The sequence below is a fragment of the Dipodomys merriami genome, unplaced genomic scaffold (assembly GCF_024711535.1).
Source record: "Dipodomys merriami isolate MVZ:Mamm:240054 unplaced genomic scaffold, mDipMer1.0.p SCAF_19, whole genome shotgun sequence".
In the NCBI taxonomy this organism is placed as follows: Eukaryota; Metazoa; Chordata; class Mammalia; order Rodentia; family Heteromyidae; genus Dipodomys; species Dipodomys merriami.
In genome coordinates, this window is record NW_027203270.1 from 13429002 (window position 1) to 13451296 (window position 22295).

The 22295-nt window shown below is 43.5% G+C and overlaps 1 protein-coding gene and 1 non-coding gene across 8 annotated transcripts in view; both read left to right on the forward strand.

Moving 5' to 3' along the window:
• Cryba1 (crystallin beta A1) overlaps nt 1-22295 on the forward strand; it is a 41497-nt gene extending 19202 nt beyond the window's left edge. For 6 of the 7 annotated variants that reach the window (XM_070027370.1, XM_070027363.1, XM_070027364.1 and 3 more), the window contains 5 exons: nt 15350-15414; nt 16872-16990; nt 18578-18719; nt 19938-20080; nt 22019-22288. In XM_070027370.1, the coding sequence (XP_069883471.1) occupies nt 15370-15414; nt 16872-16990; nt 18578-18719; nt 19938-20080; nt 22019-22166 (597 nt within the window). In that variant the 5' untranslated portion in view covers nt 15350-15369 and the 3' untranslated portion in view covers nt 22167-22288. Of the gene's footprint in view, nt 1-12634; nt 13158-15349; nt 15415-16871; nt 16991-18577; nt 18720-19937; nt 20081-22018 lie in introns of those variants that run through there. The other variant, XM_070027368.1, reaches the window with a different exon arrangement.
• On the forward strand, nt 2101-2300 carry LOC138831211 (U2 spliceosomal RNA). Its single transcript, XR_011373160.1, has one exon. It is a non-coding gene; the product is annotated as a U2 spliceosomal RNA (small nuclear RNA).

Genomic DNA, 22295 nt, shown 5'->3' on the forward strand with positions numbered 1-22295 from the left:
TCCTTGTTTTTGTTTTTGCCAGTGTTGTGTTTTAATTTAGGGCTTCTTTCTTGCTCATGGCTGGCATTCTGTCCCCCTCCCCACCTCCAGTCTGGCTTTTGCCTTGTTATTTTAGAGATGGAGTCTTGGGGACTTTTCTGCCCAGGCTGGCCTGGAACCTTGATTCTGTGATCTCAGCCTCCTGAAAAGCGAGGATTATAGGCATGTCAGTGACACTTGACTTACTTCCTTTTTTTAATTTTTTTTTTATTTTTTATTGTAAAGATACTATACAGAGGGTTACAGTTACATGAGTAAGGTAATGAGTACACTTCCTATTGAGCATTGTTACCCCCTCCATTGTTTCTTCTTTTTTTTTACAAAATAAAAACACTACACAATATAGTTTTGTAAGTAGGCAGTAAAAAATATCCAGGGCCTGGGGCTAGGAAGGTAGCTTAGTGGTAGAATGCTTGCCTCCCATGCATGAGGCCGAGTTCCACTCCTCAGTACCACATGAACAGAAAAAGCCGGAAGTTGTTCTGTGGCTCAAGTGGTAGAGTGCTAGCCTTGAGCTGAAGAGTTGAGGGACAGCTCCCAAGCCGAGTTCAAGCTCCACTACACTACTGCCTCCCCCGTTATATATATATATACACACACAGGGTCAAACATGTACTCCAGTTGTAGAGGACATTGGTTAAAGCCCTGGGTTCAATCCAGCAATGCAAATATATTTAAGTAAATTTATATGCATAGGTATGCAAATATGGTAAACATTCACATGTTTACACATAAACACAGAGGGAAGAATATGTACCAACTTCTACAGAGGGAAAAAGGAGAATAAGTTTGCTATTGAGTGAAGTATATAGGAATTCTTTTTTTTTTTTTTTTTTTTTTTTTTGGTAATGGTGGCTTGAACTCTGGGCCTGGGCGCTGTCCTGAGCTCTTCAGATCTTCAAGCCAAGCACTCTACCACTTGAGCCATAACGCCACTTCCAGTTCTAGTGGTTAATTGGAGATAAGAGTCTCACAGACTTCCTGCTCTGGCTGGCTTTGAACCTCGATCCTCATATCTCAGTCTCCTGAGTAGCTAGAATTACAGGTGTAAACCACTGGTGCCTGCTGAATTTTTACCTTTTTTTGGGGGGGGGCGAGGGGAATCCAGTCATGGGGCCTGAACTCTGGGCCTGGGTGCTGTCCCTCAGCTCTTCAGCTCAAGGCTAGTGCTCTACCACTTGAGCCACAGTGCCACTTCCGGCTTTTTTCTTATTGCTTATGTGGTGCTGAGGAATCAAACCCAGGGCCTCATGCATCAAGGCAAGCACTACCACTGAGCCACCTTCCCAGCCCCTGAATTTTTACTTTTATCTCTTAAGTTTTGTGGGGTTTTTTTTGGATTATTTGTTTTGTCTTGTTGCCAGTTCTGGGGCTTGCACTTTGGTCGTGGGTGCTGTCCCTGGGCTCCTTTTGGCTCAAGGCTAGCATTTTACCACTTGATCCACAGTGCTACTTGTGGCTTTTTCTGTGATTAATTGGAGATGAGAGTCTCCCAGTTTCCTGCCTAGGCTGGCTTCAATTTCAGCCTCATGAGTAGCTAAGACTATAGATGTGAATCACTGGTGCCCAGCTATCTCTTGTTTTCTTCAAAAGAAATTTTTAAAAAGATCTAAAGCAAATACAAAAAATGTTATTAACTCTTGTTAATTTTGATTAGTAAGGCATGAGACATATTATTGGAGGCTGCTGAAGAGGTTCCTAATTGTTCTTCAGAAAGTCATAGGGAGCTTCTCTCTCTCTTTTCTCTCTCTCAGCCCCAGTTGCTACTGGAAAATACTGTGCAATCATGAAAACAATTAGCCTTAGAAGGAATTCAACCCTGAAGTCAGAACAGGATGGAAAAACCCAAATCACCAAAATATCACTGGATCCACCAAGCCCAAAGCTTACCTTACTGCATTTAAGGCAATTTGCATTGGGGTTTCTATTACTTGTAGCTAAGCTTACAGTAGCCAATGAATTTGTGTTGTTTTAAGTCATGTTTGTAGTATTTTGGTAGAAATTAATCAAAGCTAAAATCAAGGACATTTCCTAGAAGTCAGGGAAAAAAAAAGATGAAGAATCCGTGTTTGGCTTTTGGATAAGATCAAGTATAGTATCTATTCTGACCAGTTGAATATCTAGTTTAATATCTGATACACCTTCTATCCAAAGCAATTTACTAAATGGGCTTTGGGAGCAAGGAGATAAAATAGAAACTTGCTCCATCTACTCACAAATTGACCTAGTATTGCAGAACCTCTAGGAATGGTGCCTCTTCTTCCACAGGAATTAAAAAAGAAACATGGGATTGGAGGCATGGCTCAGTTGGTAGATTTCCAGCCAATGAGCAGAAGTGTCAGGTATTGAGTTTGAGTTCAGTTCTTGGACAAGGAAGAAAGGAAGGAAGGGAAGAAGGAAGGGAGGGAGGGAGGGAGGGAGGGAGGGAGGAAGGGAAGACATAAAGTAGAGGAGAAATATAGTATTGCTGTATTAATTCAGGAGACCAATATCCAGCCAACACAAGTCACAAACAAAAAGAGGCATATTGAACAGGGATGAAAAAATGATTAAAGAAATGATACAAAAAAGGATCAAAAGACACATATTCCCTTAGCACTGAAAGAGTCTACCAGATACCTAGAAGGAAAAAAGGATTTTCACTAATGCATAGCCACAGAAGCTTCCAGAAAGAAAAAAAAATAGTCATACTAAGAACCAGGAAGCAAAATGGCCTCATACTTTCCCATAGCAGCAGCATAAAGAAAACAGGAGAAAATATGTTCAGAGTTCTGGAATTCTTCATCCAACCAAAGCTTTAATCACAGGATTCTACAAAAGTGCATTTTTAGATGTTTTCACCTCAAGTGCATTATTTACATGTACCATTTCTCAAGGCACTATTAGAGAATATCCTTTTTTTGTTATTGTTAGTCATGAAGCTTAAACTTGGCTTGGGTACTGTCCTGGAGCTCTTCAGCTCAAGGCTAGCATTCTACCACTTGAGCCGGTGCCTGGCTAAGAGAATATCCTTTACTAAAACAAAGGGATGCAGTGCCAGGTGCCTGTGGCTCATGCCTGTAATCCTAGCTACTCAGGAGGCTGAGATCTGAGGATGGTGGTTCAAAGTCTGCCCGGGCAAGAAAGTCCCTGAGACTCCAATAAACTACTCAGAAAACCAGAAGTGGTACTGTGGCTCAAGTGGTAGAGCACTTGCCTTGATTTGAAGAGCTGAGGGACACTGCCCAGGCCCAGAGTTCCAGCCCCACAACCTACACACACACACACACACACACACACACACTGCCCAGGCCCAGAGTTCCAGCCCCACAACCTACACACACACACACACACACACACACACACACACACACACACACACACACACACACACACACACACACACACACACACACACACACACACACACACACACACACACACACACACACACACACACACACACACACACACACACACCAAAACAAAAAAAGGGATACTACAAAAGAAAAAACACAGGAACTGGGTGCTGGTGGCTCATGCCTGCAGTTCTTTGCCCAAGAGGATTACTGTTCAAAACTAGCCAAGGAAGAAAGTCCATGAGACTCTTATTTCCATTTAACCACCAAAAAGTGAAAAATAGAGCTGTGGCTCAAGTGATAGAGTGCATCTTGAGACAAAAAAAGCTAAGGGAGAGAGCTCAGGTCTGGGGCTGGCAATGGACACTAGAATAGACACTAGAATAGAAAGAAGATCTGGCGGGGGGTGGGGGGGGTGGGGGGGGGACAGATTAGAGCCGAAAGATATGAGCTCACAGAACATTGTATTAAAGACTGCTATCTGCAGACCAAAGACAAGGCTTCAGATGAAACCAGCCCCGAGGGCACCTTGATCTTGGATTTTCAGCTTCTGAACTTCAACAGAAGGGAAAAACCAGTCAAGGCAGAGTGTACCACTGGAGCTACAGCGCCATTTCAGCTTTTTCTGTTCATGTGGTACTGAGGAATTGAACCCAGGGCCTCATGCATGCAAGGTAAGCAATCTACCACTGAGCCACCTTCCCAGCCCCAAAATACTCAATTTTTATCTGAAATCAAAATCTGAGCCAAGTGTCTTATATTTTTCTTTGCTCCATTCGGTGACCCTACAGGAGACACAGACTTCTCCACTCTTGTAGCCTGAGCAGAGTCCAACAGGACAAGTTTCATATAAGGACCTAGTTTTCTAAATATTTCAAGAGGAAATGAAGCCAGGTGCTGGTAGCTCATGCTTGTAATCCTAGATACCAGGAAGCTGAGATCTGAGGATCACAGTTCAAAGCTAGCCCATATAAGAAAGTCTGTCAAGCTGGGCATAGCTACTCAGGAGGCTGAGATCTGAGGATCGCGGTTCAAAGCCAGCCCGGGCAGGAAAGACCGTGAGACTCCTATCTCCAATAAACTACCAGAAAACCGGAAGTGGTGCTATAGCTCAAGTGGTAGAGCGCTCACCTTGAGCTGAAGAGCTGAGGGACAGCACCCAGGCCCAGAGTTCAAGCCCCACGACTGACAAAAAAAAAAAAAAAAGGGGGGCTGGGAAGGTGGCTCAGTGGTAGAGTGCTTGCCTTGCATGCATGAGGCCCTGGGTTCAATTCCTCAGCACCACATAAGCAGAAAAAGCTGGAAGTGGTGCTGTGGCTCAAGTGGTAGAGCACTAGCCTTGAGCTGAAGAGCTGAGGGATAGCACCCAGGCCCAGAGTTCAGGTACCATGACTGGCAAAAAAAAAAAAAAAAAAGAAAGTCTGTCAAGCCAGGTGCCAGTGGCCTGTAATCCTAGCTACTCAGGAGGCTGAGATCTAAGGATCTCAGTTTAAAGGCAGCCCAGGCAGGAGAGTCTGTGAGACTCATATCTCCAGTAAACTTGCCTTGAGCTGAAGAGCTGAGGGACAGCACCCAAGCCCAGAGTTCAAGCCCCAGGACCAAAAAAAAAAAAAAAAAAGTCTGTCAGACATCATCTCCAATTAACCACCAGAAAACCAGAAATAGATCTGTGGCTCAAAATGGTAGAGTCCTACCCTTCAGCAAAACAGCTCAGGGACAGCTCTCAAGCCCTGAATTCAAGCCCCACAACCAAAAAAGAAAAGGAAGGAAGGAAGGAAGGAATGAAGGAAGGAAGGAAGGAAGGAAGGAAAGGAGAGAGGGAGGGAGGGAGGGAGGGAGGGGAGGAAGGAAGAGAAGGAGGGAAGGGAGGGAGGAGGAAAAAAATGAGTTGCAGAACAGAAAATTTAAAGGCTAAATGAATTGAAATTCTTGTAGGAAACAGACATCAGAATCTGGCCAACAGCACCCCATCTCAGGCCCTTTTCAGGCTGGTATTCATTTTGCCTGAAAGCAGAGGAGTAGATGGCTCAGAAAGGGCCAGAGAGAACTGGAGGCTCAAGATGCCTCCCAAGTTCTCGCTCAGTGCTTGCCTTTTAAGCCAGGCCGCAGCTCTCCTGCCTATTTAAAGTAGAAAGGGACAGAGCATAAAAGGCTCCCCAGAGGCAGGCCCTTGTGGGGGAGGGAGGCTGGCGGAACGCTGACTGGGTCCTTTGCTTTGTACCCATTCTGCTTATTCCCAAACAACAAAAGTGCTGCTCAGCCGCCTGGCCGGCCCCATTGTGTGCTCACCACAAAGTGCTGAGTCCAAGGGCTCCCCTGGCCCCATGACCTCACCCCTACCCCCTTTGCCTGGGCCCAAAGGCAAAGCCAAGGGGTCCATACCACCTGTGCATTTCTATTGAGCCCTAGCCAACCTTGGATGTGCCCTCATGTCAAGAAGCCCGAGTCAAACTGCCCAAGTTACATTTGGCAGGTACTCATGATCACCTACTGTCAGTCATCTAAATCTAACAACTCATCCCACTGGACAGACAGCTGTTCCACAGCTTGTGCAATAACTGTGGTTCATAATCCATGTCCCCAGTGGACCTTCAGAAAACTAGACAAACAAGGACTAGGGCTTAGCTCAGTAGTGGAGCACATGCCCAGTATACACTGAGCCTTAGGTTTAATTCCAGCACTGTAAAAATGAAAGAAAGATCCAGGTGCTGGTAGCTTACTCTTGTAATCCTAACTACTCAGGAGGCTGAGATATGAGGATTGTGGTTCAAAACCAGTCCAGGCAACAAAGTCCATGAGACTCTTATCTCCAGTAAACTGCCAGAAACCCAGAAGTTGCACTGTGGCTCAAGAGCACTAGCCTTGAGCTGAAGAGCTCAGGGACAGCACCCAGGCCCAGGATTCAAGCCCCATGACCGACGAAAGAAAGAAAGAAAAAGAAAAAGAAAGAAAGAAAGAAAGAAAGAAAGAAAGAAAGAAGGAAAGAAAGAAAGAAAGAAAGAAAGAAAGAAAGAAAGAAAGAAAGAAAGAGAAAGAGAGAGAGAGAGAAAGAGAGAGAAAGAGAAAGAGAGAAAGAGAAAGAGAAAGAGAAAGAAATTAAGAAAAAATGAGAAAGAAAAGAAAACTAAACAAGGGCTAAGGTTTAGCTCAGTAGTAGAGCATATGTCCAATATACACTGTGCCTTAGGTTCAATTCCAGCACTGTAAAAATGAAAGATCCAGGTGCTAGGGCTTACACTTGTAATCCTAGTTACTCAGGAGGCTGAGATATGAGGATAGACGTTCAAAGCCAGACAGGAAAGGCCATGAAGCTCTTATCTCTAACTAACTACCAAAAAGCTGGTGGTAGAGGTATGGATGAAGTGATAAAGAGCCAAGAGAGCCAGCCTTGAGTGAAAAAAACACAGGGACAGTATTCAGGACCTGAGTTCAAGCACCAGTACCAACACACACACACACACACACACACACACACACAGAGAGAGAGAGAGAGAGAGAGAGAGAGAGAGAGAGAGAGAGGAAGGAAGGCTAGACTAATGAAATATGCAGCTACTATTAATGAAAAATATTAGAAAGAAAAAATAAATGAGGGCTGGGAAGGTGGCTCAGTGGTAGAGTGCTTGCCTTGCATGCATGAGGCCCTGGATTCAATTCCTCAGCACCACAAAAAGCTGGAAGTAGTGCTGTGGCTCAAGTGGAGTGCTGGCCTTGAGCTGAAAAGCTGAGGGACAGCGCCTAAGCCCAGAGTTCAGGCCCGTGTCCAACAAAAAAGAATGTGATCTTTTCTGAGTTCAAAGACAAGTTTTTCTAAACTCATTGCTGCTTGCTCCTACTTGTTTCTCTGAGAATCTGGCACAAGATGGTATCTGATTTGACACAATCAATAAAGCAGTTCATTTCCTGAGCTCTCCTCTTTATCTTCTTTCTTCTGACAGCAATGGGTGAGGTAGGAATTATCACCCTACTTCATGTGTGAGAGTCAGATAAACAAACACACTAAAGTGGCTACTGGATTCCCTGGCATGGTTTTCTGCCTCTCAGAACCTAAGATTACTCATCTGTAAAATGGGTATTGCAATGATCTACCTTGTAGGGTGGTTGTGAGGATTGAAAAGACACTATTTGGCTCAGTCATTGCTCTGTGAGGGGTAGGTGTGATGAAAGGTGAACAGAAGAGATCTAAACCCAGTTTGAACAAAGAGATAATGTGATTCTCTTCCTACCCACTCCTTCAGCAAGCCTCGATCTAACTTTCATTGAAGGAGATGGGGTCTGGAGCTCTGAGGTCAATGATCAGTGTGGGCAGGTGAAGCAGCAGTTCCAATGTCAGAGAAGAAACCTCTAGAAGTTGGTTAAAGCCATATTGAGGTGTGTGTGTGTGTGTGTGTGTGTGTGTGTGTGTGTGTGTGTACGTATAAGCGTACATCTGTGCACGCACCTGTGCCAGTATTGGGCTTGAACTCCAGATCTGGATTTTTTTTTTTTCATCGTGGAGCTTGAACTCAGGGGCTTGAACTGTCCCTGAGCTTTTTCACTCAAGGCTAGCATTCTACCACTTAGAGCCACAGAGCCACTTCCAGTTTTCTGGTGGTTAATTGAAGATAAGAGTCTCATGGAATTTCCTGCCAGGGTTAGCTTTGAACCGTGATCCTCAGATCTCAGCCTCCTGAATAGCTAGGATTACAGGTGTGAGTCATCAGTGCCAGGATGTCCCTGAGTTTGTTTGTTTGTTTGTTTTTTCAGTCCTGGGGCTTGAACTCTGGTATTGGGTGTTATCCCTCAGCAATTCAACTAAAGGTGAGTGCGATACTGCTTGAGCCACAGCCACCACTTCTGGTTTTTAGTGGTTTATTGGAGATAAGAGTCACATAGACTTTTCTGCCCGGGTTGGCTTTGAACCGTGATCCTCAGATCTCAGCCTCCGGTAGCTAGGATTACAGGCATGAGCCACCAGTACCCGGCATCCCTGAGTTTTTATAAGAATATACTTTTTTTTGGATCCAGTCGTGGGGCCTGAACTCTGGGCGTGGGCACTGTCCCTCAGCTCTTCAGCTCAAGGCTAGCACTCTACGACTTAAGCCACAGCGCCACTTCTGGCTTTTTTTCTTTTTGCTTGTGGGGTGCTGAGGAATCGAACCCAGGGCCTCACGCATGCAAGGCAAGTGCTCTACCACTGAGCCACCTTCCCAGCCCCGAATATACCTTTTTTTGTGTGTGTCTGTTGGGGCTTGAACTCTTGCCTGAGCACTGTCCCGAAGCTCTTCAGCTCAAGGCAGCACTCTACCACCAGCTTTTTCTGTTTATGTGGTGCTGAGGAAGCAAATCCAGGGCCTCATGCACGTGAGGCAAGCACTCTACCACTGATCCACCTTCCCAGCCCCAAGAATATACTTTCTAACCTCTTCTGTGTACAATTTGCATATGTTAATAAAACTCTTTAAAATATATCTTCTATTCAAATAAAGTTATTTTTGAGCATTTTGCTCAATGCTAGCACTCTCACTTCAGCCACAGCTCCACTTACAGCCTTTCTTTTTGGTTGGTTCTAGGGCCTGAACTCTGGGTCTGGGCACTGTCCCTGAGCTCTTCGACTCAAGTCTAGTGCTCTACCACTTGAACCACAGCACCACTTCCGGCTTTCTGTTTATATGGTGCTGAGGAATCAAACCCAGGGCCTTATGCATGCAAGGCAAGCACTCTACAATTGAACCACCTTCCCAGCCTCCACTTCCAGCTTTTTTTGCTGGTAATTTGGAGATAGAGTTTCCTGGACTTTTCTGCCCAGTCTGGCTTTGTACCTCAGCTTTTGGCCCTAGGAGTATTTAAGATTATAGACCTGAGCCACTGGGTAAAAATGGGGTAAAAGCCCCATTTGACAGCAAAAATTATAAATTACTTAAATAAGTCTACATTGTACCAGTAACCCAGTAGAGTGTAAAGCTCCCAAATAAAATGCTGATTTAAAGCGTGTGAAGAACAAGCAGACCCGTTGTAGCCGGTGTGAGCAACCATATTCAGCAGGGGGCTTAGAGGGAACAGTAAGAACTATACTACAATTACCTCTGTGTTCCTAGAGCCACAAAGCCCATTCATTTATTGTTCACTCACACAAAATATATTTATCAAGCTAGGAGCTATGCTCAGGGTTGATATTAGAGCAATGAAGAAGAATGACGAGGACTTGCCCTCACAGTGAATGGGAGCTAATCAAAGTAATTAAGTTTATTTTCAAAAATAATTTATTTTCATAGAAAATATATATTTTTTAAAAGTTTTATTAACATATATAACTTGAACAATGGAGGGATTAGAAAATATGTTCTTAAAAAAGAAAAAGAAGGAGCCAGGCGCTGGTGGCTACTCAGGAGGCTGAGATCTGAGGATCGCGGTTCAAAGCCAGCCCGGGCAGGAGAGACCGTGAGACTCCTATCTCCAATAAACCACCAGAAAACGGAAGTGGTGCTGTAGCTCAAGTGGTAGAGCGCTCGCCTTGAGCTGAAGAGCTGAGGGACAGCGCCCAGGTTCAAGCCCCACGACCGACAAAAAAAAAAAAAAGAAAAGAAAAGAAAAAGAAGAGGCTGGGAAGGTGGCTCAGTGGTAGAATGCTTGCCTTGCATGCATGAGGCCCTAGGTTCGATTCCTCAGCACCACATAAGCAGAAAAAGCCGGAAGTGGCACTGTGTCTCAAGTGGTAGAGCGCTAACCTTGAGCTGAAGAGCTCAGGGATGGTGCCCAGACCCAGAGTTCAGGCCCCACGACCGACGAAAAAAAAAAAAAAAGAAAAAGAATACCTGACTTATGTAACTATAATCCCTCTGTATATCTCCTTCCTTCCTTCCCCTTCTTTCTTCCTTCTTTCTTTTCTTTCTTTTTTCTTTCCCCTTTTTTCTTTCTTCTTTCTTTCTTTCTTTCTTTCTTTCTTTCTTTCTTTCTTTCTTTCTTTCTTTCTTTCTTTCTTTCTTTCTTTCTTTCTTTCTTATCACATTCCTGAGGAAATTTCTACAGTATGATCAATGTAGGAACTGGAGAAGTATAGTCACGTTATGAAACTACCTAAGGACCATACTTAGCCCAGAGTTGGGGAGTTAATAGCCCAGGAATTAGGTAATGAATGAATGAACAGTTATCAAAGAACTGTTTCTCTACCCCAGTTTTGGGGAGAAAAAAATAGAAGGAAGAGAAAGAAAAGGAAAAGCCACATTCCATGAACAGCAACTGTTTCACCGCTACCGGGGAGCTAAGCTGAACAAGGTCCCAGCAACTCAGTTTCTTGCTAGACATTAATTCAGACTTCGGCAATTAATCAAGGTGGCAGTAACATCCTTGAAGGAGTGGTATGCTGATCTTAGCATCAGACTTATACGCTTATTCTATCCAAATATGCACAAATATCAGACTTTTGTCCCCTGACTTTTGGTTCTGAGAGAGAGGGCTCTGCTGAAACTTGAGCCATAGGCTAGAGTAAAAACGGACTAGAAGAGCATTTTTTATTTTTTATTTTCTCTTTCATTCTCTCTCTCTTTCTCCCTCCCTCCTGTCCTCTCCTCTTTGTGTTGGTACTAGGGCTTGAACACAGGGCCTTGTGCTCTTCCTTAGCTTTTTCCACTCAAGGCTGGCACGAGACCACTTAAACACAGCTCCATTTCTAGGTAGTTTTTTTTTTTTTTTATGGTTTATTGGAAGTAAGAGTCTTGAGTTTGTCTTCCTGGGCTACCTTTGTACCTCAGTCCTCAGATTTCAATGTCCTAAGTAGCTAGAATTACAGATGTGAGCCACCAGTACCTGGCTTTAGGAGAACTTTCTTCCTGTCTCCAAGGTGCTGTATGATTTGCTAGCATCTGCTACTGGGAAGAGAGAGAGGTAAGGGATGAGAATCATGGACCTACATTATATGAGATAGGTGTACTCTTTATTGAGGTTGAGTGACTTGCCCAAAGTCACCCAACGAGGGGATTTGGACCCTCATCTGCCTGATTCAAAGTCCTCTCCACCCCCCTGCCCTCTTGCTTCTCTTAGTAGCTGTGACTTGAACAGCATATAGCATTGTCAGGGCCACTGGTGAGGCCCATAATCCCCAATCCTCAATTCTTACCAACTGCCCTAATTTATAGAGAGTAGTCATTTTGCCCTTTAGGGTACTAGGGGAACAGTTTCTTGGGCTTGTGAGGTTTTTCTCAAGCCTAAAACAATACATTTAAAAACCATAGAAGGTGGGGGCTGGGAAGTGGATCGGTGGGAGAGTACTTGCCTTGCATGCATGAGGCTCTGGGTTCAATTCCTCAGAACAACATAAAGAGAAAAAGCCAGAAGTGGCTCTGTGGCTCAAGTGATAGAGTGCTATCCTTGAGCTGAAGAGCTGAGGGACAGCGCCCAGATCCAGAGTTCTGGCCCCACGACAGGCAACACACACACACACACACACACACACACACACACACACACCACAGAAAGTTGATTAGCTCCAAATTTTTAAAAGCAAACTGCAACATTAAAATGAATATTTAATAAAATAGCTATAGTGAGACTCACATCTCCTAGTTAACAGTAAGTGAATTCAGCTCTTAAATAGTCATATATAGCTATAGTAGAATAGAGTTTCAAGAACACAGTGAGCCATTTATCTTTTCTCAATGAAGCTCAGAATTTTAATAATCCTTTCACTTAGGAAAAAACAACAAGAAATGTAAATCAGCTGCACATTGATGGCCCACACCTGTAGATACTCAGGAAGCTGAGATCTGAGTATCATGCTTCAAAGCCAGCTAGCCTGGGCAGACAAATCCAAGAAATTCTTATCTTCAATTAACCAGCAAAAAGCTGTCGGTGTGGTTCAAGTAGTAGTGTACCAGCCTTGAGCAAAAAAAAAAAAAAAAAAAGGCTAAGCAATAGCAAAAAACTCTGAGTTTAAACCCCAGAATTGGGAGGAAAAAGGAAGAAAAAAAAAAGAAGAAAAAGAAATTAAGAAGCCAGGCGCTGCTGGCTCACATCTGTAATCCTAGATACTCAGGAGGCTGAGATCTGAGGAATGCAGTTCAAAGTCAGCCTGGGCATGAAAGTCCGTGAGACTCTTATTAACCACCAGAAAACGGGAAGTGGCACTGTGGCTCAAGTAGTAGAGTGCTTGCCTTGAGCTGAAGCGCTCGGGACAGCACCCAAGCACAGAGTTCAAGCTACACACCCAACAGCAACAACAACAAAAGAAAGAAGAAGAAGGAGAAGGAGAAGGAGAAGGAGGAGAAGGAGGAGAAGGAGAAGAAGAAGAAGAAGAAGAAGGAGAAGGAGAAGGAGAAGGAGAAGGAGAAGGAGAAGGAGAAGGAGAAGGAGAAGGAGAAGGAGAAGAAGAAGAAGAAGGAGAAGAAGAATTATTAAGAAATGTATATATTTGATAATGTATATATTTGATAAGACCTCCCAAGATGTCATGAAAGTCCTGGGTGACTTGAGGATCTGGGAGAAGGACAGAGAACAAATATTCATTGCAAAGACCTCCTGTCCTCAGCAACCATTTCAGATGAATACCACATAGCCACGGCCTGCAATAGCCAGCCTAGCCCAAGCAGTGGGCCTCTCTGTACTTCTGTAACCCTGGTTTAAACAAAGGCCAGAGGGATGCCTGCCTAGTAGGCTGAGCCACCAAAGCTCTTGGGATCAAGGGAAACAAAGGGAGAGGGAAAGCAAAGTGCTGACCAGACCATCAACCATTGGTCATAGGACTATAAAGAGGGGATCCACAGAGGAAGTGGCACCAGATGGAGACCCAGACTGTGCAGCGGGAGCTGGGTGAGTAAGGCCTGGGAGTGTCCCTACCTTTGCCATTCTTCTCCTTCCCCTGAACAAATACATGCAGGAGAAGGCCCAGTTTTGCTGCCTAAAGGCCAGAGCCTTTGAAGGTAGTGGAGAAGAGTAGCGGACTCTGGGGGTAAGGGGAAGGAAGGTAGCCTCCTCTTGACATGGTAAGAAGAGACACCTATATGGCAATAACCACTGCCCTGGAAACTATGACTGTGGGCAGGGGTAGCAAGAAAGAAGCAGATACTGGACACAGGGACAAGGCAAGAACAGCAGAAGCTCAGAATAGAAAGAAATATGAAGCTGGCATTGGTGGCTTATGCTTGTAAATCTTTGCTACTCAGGAGGCTGAAATCTGAGAATTGTAGTTCAAAGCCCGTCTGGGTAGAGAAGCCCATGAGACTCTAATTAACTAAAAAAAAAAAAAAAAAAAAAAGCTGGAAATGGCGATGTGTCTCAAATGTGGCATGCTATTCTTTAGGACAAAAGCTCAGAGACAGCATCTAAACCTTCCTGAATTCAGGCCCCAGGACCAACAAAAGAAAGAAAGAAGGAAAGAAAGAAAGAAAGAAAGAAAGAAAGAAAGAAAGAAAGAAAGAAAGAAAGAAAGAAAGAAAGAAAGAAAGAAAGAAAGAAAGAAAGAAAGAAAGAAAGAAAGAAAGAAAAAAAGAAAGAAAGAAAGAAAGAAAGGAAGGAAGGAAGGAAGGAAGGAAGGAAAGAAGGAAAGAAAGAAAGGAAGGAAAGGAAGGAAGGAAGGAAAGAAAAAGGAAAGGGAAGGAAGGAAGGAAGGAAGGAAGGAAGGAAGGAAGGAAGGAAAGGGCTGGGAATGTGGCTTAGTGGTACAGTGCTTGCCTAGCATGCATGAGGCTCTTGGGTTCAATTCCTTGATACTGCATAAAAAAATAAATAAAATTTAAAAAAAGAAGGAAGGAAGGAAGAAAAAAAAGAAAAAAGGAAGGAAGGAAGGAAAGAGAGAAAAAAAGAAATACAAGTTTACATCAACTAATTTCTGGGCCTGATACCAGCCAGGAGGAAGGGCCATGAGTATCTTTCCTGAATCAAGAAATCTGTGCACACCTGCCTTTCATTCTTCCTTCCCTTTCTCTTCCTTCCCTCTTCCTTTCCTCTTATCTTTCCTTGTTTTACTCATCCTACCATCTTTTTTTTTTTTTTTTTTTTTTTGGTCGTGGGGCTTGATCTCTAGGCCTGAGCACTGTCCCTCAGCTCTACAGCTCAGGGCTAGTACTCTACCATTTAGGCTACAGCGCCACTGCTGGTTTTCTGGTGGTTTATTGGAGATAAGAGTTTCACGGGCTTTCCTGCCCAGGCTGGCTTTGAACCGAGATCCTCAGATCTCAGCCTCCTCAGCTAGGATTACAGGCGTGAGCCACCGGTGCCCGGCTCATCCTACCATCTTTAGGTCTGTTTAAGATGGTAGTTCACAAAACTTCCATGTCCATCAGAACCCACATCTGTAAAATGGAAATAATGATGGCATTCACCTCAAAGGCTTTTTGTGCATGTAAAACATTTAGAAAAGGGTCTGACCTAGAGTGAGTTATTATTATATGTTATTATTATACTTTTTTCTTCATTTTCCTTCAATAAGTCTTTTTCAATATCACCATTTCTATATAAGTATGTAATGGGTCAATCACCCAAAATTCCTGGGCCCTACCATTGAGGATCCTCAGCTAGGAGCTAGTCAGTAGGAACACAGATCAGCATTGTATGAGTACTAAACAATCAGGGGAGAAGGAAAGTGGGTAGTTACAGGCTAGAGAGGACAGAAGAGTTTCAGAGGCAGCAAGGTGAAGACCAATTGGGGATTTGGCATTGCTACCCATGTGACCAGTGACATGAGGGGTCTAGAGAAGACAGTTGCCAAGGAGTTGAGATCATAGCTTATACTTCAGTCAATGCTGTTACAGGCAAACTAGAGGATAGAAAGTACATTTGTCAAGAGGTCATGATGCTTGTGCAGTACTTTACCTGCATTATTGTTTCTAATTAGAATGACTGCATGCAGAAGCTTTGCCAGTGGAAAACTTGCAGCTCAAGTAGTAAACCACAAGGTCCCATCAAAGTCTATCGGACTTTGGGCCTCTTTTCTTTTCCCTGTGCATTCTCGCCTCTCCTTCTACCTTAGAAGGCATATCACTGGTTTGTGTTCTGTCTTTCAGAAACTCTTCCAACCACCAAGATGGCTCAGACCAACCCTATGCCAGGGTCCTTGGGACCATGGAAGGTAAGCCCATCCTGATCACATGGAAAATGGGAGACTAGGACAGCACATGGATGAGATTGCTGTCTTAGAGCAGACACCAGGGTTGCACCTGCCATGAGATGAGATGTGAGCAATAAATATTAGTATAGAGGGGAAGGGTCTACCCCACTGACACTGTTGAAGAATCTGTCTGGATGGAAGGATAATCTGGAAGCCTGTCATAGGTGAGAAAGTAATAGTAATTTCCTTGGTTGATTCCCCTCCACACTGGGAAAATCATTTTATTTTATTTTATTTGTCGGTTGTGGGGCTTGAACTCTGGGCTTGGGTGCTGTCCCTGTGCTCTTCAGCTCAAGGTGAGTGCTCTACCGCTTGAGCCATAGCACCACTTTCAGTTTTCTAGTGGTTTATTGGAGATAAGAGTCTCACAAACTTTCCTGCCCGGGCTGGCTTTGAACCATGATCTTCAGATCTCAGCCTCCTGAGTAGCTAGGATTACAGGCGTGAGCCACCAGCGCCCGGCATAAAATCATTTTTAAAACAGAGAAACCCAAGAGGGAACTACACCAGTGGACAAACTGAAGGCCCCAAAATGAAGAGGTTTAGTTCTAAGTCATAGGATCCAGGCATCGATTCTGACTGAAGTTGGTTAACTTGGGCAGAAGTGGCTGTTCTCCATGCCTTCCTCTGCTTCTCTAACACACTTTACCTTCTACCTTGGTCACCTCTGAGGCTAGTTCCCAGCTTTTCAAATTGTCCTTTTGCCAGATTGAAGAGTCAAATTCTAATTAAAGAAGTGCAAGAGGGTTGTCATAACCCTGAATGTGGCTGAAGCTGCCAAGAAAAAAGTCCAGAGTTTCTGGGATACATATGCAGGAAGTTTGATGTAATTACAGCCCACAAGCCCTTTGTCCATTGGGCTGGTCATCATCCCTGGTGGCTATTTCTAGTATAAACCAATTCCCCCAGATCTTACCCCCTAGCCCAAGCATGCAGATACCACCAGCCAGTGGCATTAATTTGAACTCTTTTGTACCATTTATTCTAACTGAATGTCGGTATCAAGATTTTTGGAGCTAGGTGCCAGTGGCTCATGCCTGTAATCCTAGCTATTCAGGAGACTGAGAGCTGAGTTTGTAGTTTGAAGCCAGCCCAAGCAGGAAAGTCCTTGAGACTCTTCTCTCCAATTAATCACAGAAAAAGCCAGAAGTGGCACTGTGGCTCATCTGGTAAAGTGCTAGCCTTGAAAAAAAGAAGCCCAAGGACAGCGCCCAGGCCCAGGCCCAGGCCCAGGCCCCACAAAAACAAAACAAAACAAAAAAACAAAAAACCCCAACCATTCCCCCCCCCCCACACACTTTGGACCACAACTCGTGATGGAAAACACAAGGTAGATGTACGTTAAGCTGTTAACTTAGTCTCTGCTCTTCTTGCTGTACCAGGTTCTACTTTTCTTGCCCCATTTAATCCCATTACAGATAACCATCTATGACCAGGAGAATTTCCAGGGCAAGAGGATGGAGTTCACCAGCTCCTGCCCAAACGTCGCTGAGCGCAGTTTTGATAATGTACGATCTCTCAAGGTGGAATGTGGCGCGTGAGTATGGACCTTGGCTAAACCTCAGCCTTCTGAATTCTAGGTCCCTTTAGATATATGGGTAGGGAAGGAGGAAGGAAGAAATGTTCCCTAGACATTAATCATTTTTTGGAGAAAATCCTGGAATAATCTCAAAATGAAATTACTATATGCATAATTTAGTAACTCAAAGCTAGAAAGGACATGAGGTTCTTCAGGGTTCTTGGTATGAAACTTGGGAGTTAAAAAATGTAAATTCATACTGGGCATTGGTGGCTCACACCTTTAGAACCAGCTATTCATGAGGCTGAGATCTGTGGATCTTGGTTCAAAGCCAGCCCAGGCAGAAAAGTCCCTGAGACTCTTATCTCCAATTAACCATCAGAAGTGGCACTGTGACTCGAAGTGGTAGAGTGCTAGCCCTGACCAAAAGAGCTCAGGGACAGTGCCCTGAGTTCAAGCCCCAAGACTGACAAAAAATAAATAAATAATACAAACAATATAATTTTAATTTATAATAAGTTTTAATTTGTAATAAATTCTAATTTATAATTTTTTTGCCCTCAGGGCTTGGGCTTTGTCTCTGAGCCTCTCTGTGCTCAAGGCTAGTGTTCCACCACTTGAGCCCCAGCACCACTTCTGCTTTTTTTGTTTATGTGGTACTGAAGGATTCATGCATGCTAGGCAAGCACGCTACCACTAAGCCACATTATCAGCCCCAATTTTATTTTATTTTATTTTATTTTTATTTTTTGGGGGTCTGGTCATGGGGCCTGAACTCTGGGCCCAGGCACTGTCCCTCAGCTCTTCAGCTCAAGGCTACCACTCTACCACTTGAGCCACAGTGCCACTTCCGGCTTTTTTCTTTTTGCTTATGTGGTGCTGAGGAATTGAACTCAGGGCCTCATGCATGCAAGGCAAGCGCTCTACCACTGAGCCACCTTCCCAGCCCCTCAGCCCCAATTTTAATTAATTAATTATTTTTTGGGGGGTGTCAGTTGTGGGGCTTGAACTCTGGGCCTGGGTATTGCCCCTCAGCAATTCAGCTCAAGGCTAGCACTCTACCACTTGAGCCACAGCAACACTTTCAGCTTTTTCTGTTTATGTGATGCTGAGGAATTGAACCCAGGGCTTCATAAATGCAAGTCAAGCACTCTGCCACTGAACCACCTTCCCAGCCCCCCCCCAATTTTAATTTATAATAAATAATACAAATCATTTAATAATAGATATAAATCTCTATGTGAATAAACATATATTGACATGTATGTATATCAAAATTCAACGGGGATGATGGTTTTTCAGTAATCAGATCTGTGCATTTGGAACCCTGAGTTCAACAAAAAATATATATGTATATGTAAGTACACACACACATACACACACGCACACACACATATACACACACACAAATTCAGTGGGGTGAGGCAGTGACTGTAATGAGATCTGTGCATTTGGAGCCTTAAGTCTACCTAGGATTCTTTCAGAACAGCCACAGAACCCTCTTGCCTATAGAAAACAGGTAAAGAGACAACTGTCATATAGTAGCCTCCCCCTGAGGTCATATAGGCTTTAAACACCATGAATGAACACAACTGTCTTTGGCAGCTGGATTGGTTATGAACATACCAGCTTCTGTGGGCAACAGTTTGTTCTGGAAAGAGGAGAATACCCTCGCTGGGATGCCTGGAGCGGGAGCAATGCCTACCACATTGAGCGTCTCATGTCCTTCCGCCCCATCTGTTCGGCTGTGAGTTTGAAACTTCTGTTTCTGGGCACAGGGATGGGGCAAAAGAAGGTGCAAACTCTTCAATTATGCTGGATGTGGCAGGGAGGATGAAAGTACAAAAGAGGAAAAATTGTTCTTTTTCTTGAAGTCTGTCATTAATTGTACTCTACTAGATAGTATTTTCTTAAGCTGAAAGTATGGATTTTCTTACAGGTAGCAGGAAGCACATACTCAAGAGAACAGCCAAAAGTGCTATAGGACACCTAGCGGAAGACTTACCATGTAGTGCACAAAGTAAATCTTTGGCTAGTTAAATATCAATCTGTGATAACACACACAGAGAAATATGCCAGGCATGAAGGTGAGGAGATGATGGCAGGAAGATGGCAATCTAGGTCGGTAGGGACAGAGAAAGAGAGAGGAAACTCTGTGAGACTCTTTTTTTTTGGGGGGGGGTCTGGTTGTGGGGCCTGAACTCTGGGCCTGGGCGCTGTCCCTCAGCTCTTCAGCTCAAGGCTAGCGCTCTATCACTTGAGCCACAGCACCATTTCCGGCTTTTTTCTTTTTGCTTATGTGGTGCTGAGGAATCAAACCCAGGGCCTCAGGCATGCAAGGCAAGCGCTCTACCACTGAGCCACCTTCCCAGCCCCCTATCTGTAATTTCATAGCATTTTTTCACTTAATGTATAACTGACATATAATAAAATGCAAAGTGTACACTTTCATCAGTTTTGAAAAATATACTCATTTAACCAACAACCTAACCACATACAGAACAATGTCATCACTCCATAAAATCCTGATATTGTTTTCAAGTCAATTGCTCCCCCACTACTTTCTATCCAAGATATACCAATATTCTATACCAAGACTAATTTTGCCTTCTTACTTGATGTTATTTCCAACACATGTACATATATGTATGTTTTACTTCTTGTGTTGCTCTGTGAGGTATTTTTCCACATTAGATATTGTCACAAAATAATCAGTATTTTAATATTTTAACAGGATTGTTTTTCTTATAAAGAAATCCCTGCATTACCTGACTCTAACATATACTAGTTGCACAAAGGTGTTTCATTATGACATTTCCACTCATGTATAAAATGGATCCTGAGTTACCTGAATCTTTTAAATTAATGGCTATGTACTTTCTTACAGACCAGAAAGTGTTTTAATCTTGAAAAATGTGTCATGAATCAAAAGATGATAACCTTAACAGTACTTTCTGAATTACAGAATCATAAGGAGTCTAAGATTACCATCTTTGAGAAAGAGAACTTCATTGGACGCCAGTGGGAGATCTGTGATGACTACCCTTCTTTGCAAGCCATGGGTTGGTTCAACAATGAAGTTGGTTCCATGAAGATACAATGTGGAGCGTAAGTTGAAAAACAGAGTTCAGGACTGGGAATGTGGCCTAGTGGTAGAGTGCTTGCTCCTAGTATGCATGAAGCCCACTGTGGCTCAAGTGGTAGAGCACTAGCCCTGAGCACAGAAAGGCTCAGGGGCAGTGCCCAGGCTCTAAGTTTAAGCCCTGGGACTGGAGAAAGAAAGAAAGAAAGAAAGAAAGAAAGAAAGAAAGAAAGAAAGAAAGAAAGAAAGAAAGAAAGAAAGAAAGAAAGAAAGAAAGAAAGAAAGAAAGAAAGAAAGAAAGAAAGAAAGGAAGAAAAAGAAAGAAAGAAAGAAAGAAAGAAAGGAAGGAAGGAAGGAAGGAAGGAAGGAAGGAAGGAAGGAAGGAAGGAAGGAAGGAAGGGAAGGAAGGAAGGAAAGAAAGAGAAAGGAAGGAAGAAAGAGAAAGAAAGGAAGGAAGAAAGAGAAAGAAAGGAAGGAAGAAAGAGAAAGAAAGGAAGGAAGGAAGGAAGAGGAAAAGAAGAAAGAGGGAAGGAAGGAAGGAAGGAAACAAAGAAAGAAACAAAGAAAGAAAAAAGGAAGAAAGAAAAAGAAAGAGAAAAGAACAGAGTTCAAGTACATTTCAAGTTCCTATGGGTGTAAACCTTGTGAATATTAACACATTAAATCGTCATAGTATACCAGATCTCAAACACTGGCATTGTACTGGTTTGCTTATCACATTGTAGTTATTATTTTGAATCACAAGTTGTGCCAACTAACACTTGTTAGATTCTTCTCCTAATGGAAGTATTTATGTAGAATAGTTTGCCTTTTCTTTTTTTCACTTTTCTTTTTAGTAGAAATGAGGTTTGAGCTCAGGACCTTGCATTTGTTAGGCATGAACTCTACCACATAACTCATGTTCCTAGGGCTGGGGAGGTGGCTTAGTGGTAGAGTATTTGCCTAGCATTCATGAAGCCCTGGATTGGATTCCTTAGTACCACATTAACAGAAAAAGCTAGAAGTGGTGCTGTGGTTCGAGTGGTATAGTGCTGGCCTTCAGCAAAAGCAGCTCAGGGACCATGCCCAGGCCCTGAGTTCAAGCCCCAGGACTGGCAAAAAAAAAAAAAAAAAAAAAAAAAAGCCGGGTGCCGGTGGCTCACACCTGTAATCCTAGGTATTTAGGAGACTGAGATCTGAGGATTGTGGTTCAAAGCCAGCCCTAGCAGGACAGTCTGTGAAACTCTTATCTCCAATAAACCACCAGAAAACCGGAAGTGACACCGTAGTTCAAGTGATAAAGCTCTCACCTTGGGCTGAAGAGATGAGGGACAGCGCTCAGGCCGAGTTCAAGCGCCATGACAGAAAAAAAATGTTCCTAGATCTTTTTGCTTTACTTATGTTTCTGACCAAGCAAGCCAGGATTGTGATCCTTTTATCTGTGTAAGCTGTGCTACACCATGCCCATCTTATTGAGATAGGATCTTGTTTCCTTGAACTTGAGGGCTCCTGAATGGCTTTCTTACTCTACTACTTGAGCCACACTTCCAGTCTGGCATTTGCTAATTTCCTGCCATTGGCTTCAAACTGTGATCCTCCGATCTCAACCTCCTGCATAGTTAGGATTACAGGCATGATCCACTAGTGCCTAGTGGGATCTTCCATCCTCAAATCTGTCTTCTGAGTAGCTAGGATTACAGGCAAGAGCCACCAGTGCCTGGTTGGGATCTTTTTTGAAACCCTGTCTTGCCTCAAACCTCACTAATTCACCTCCCAAGTACCTGATAGGCAAGAGCCATAATGCCTAGTCACAAGGCTAACTAGTTGTAGCATTATGATGTTCACAATGTCTGATATATACATATGGCTGTTTTCTAAGCATAAAAGCATGTTAATGAGGCCTAAGTTTTGGGATATTTATCAGGTTCCTAATTTTTTTTTTGTTATGAGCTGTTTTAATAAGCGATGTGCTTTCAATTTTCTAGCTGGGTTTGCTACCAGTATCCTGGATATCGTGGCTATCAGTATATCTTGGAATGTGACCATCATGGAGGAGATTATAAACATTGGAGAGAGTGGGGTTCTCATGCCCAGACTTCCCAGATCCAATCCATTCGCCGTATCCAACAGTAGTGGATTAAAAGCTCCAAGAGAATTCCTTGAGCATGAGACCTTGCTAAGCACTCTGTAGAGTTTTGTTCTGCTCAGGCACTGCTTCCAATGTTAGTTGCTGAAACCCATAATAAATGTCATTTAAAAAAA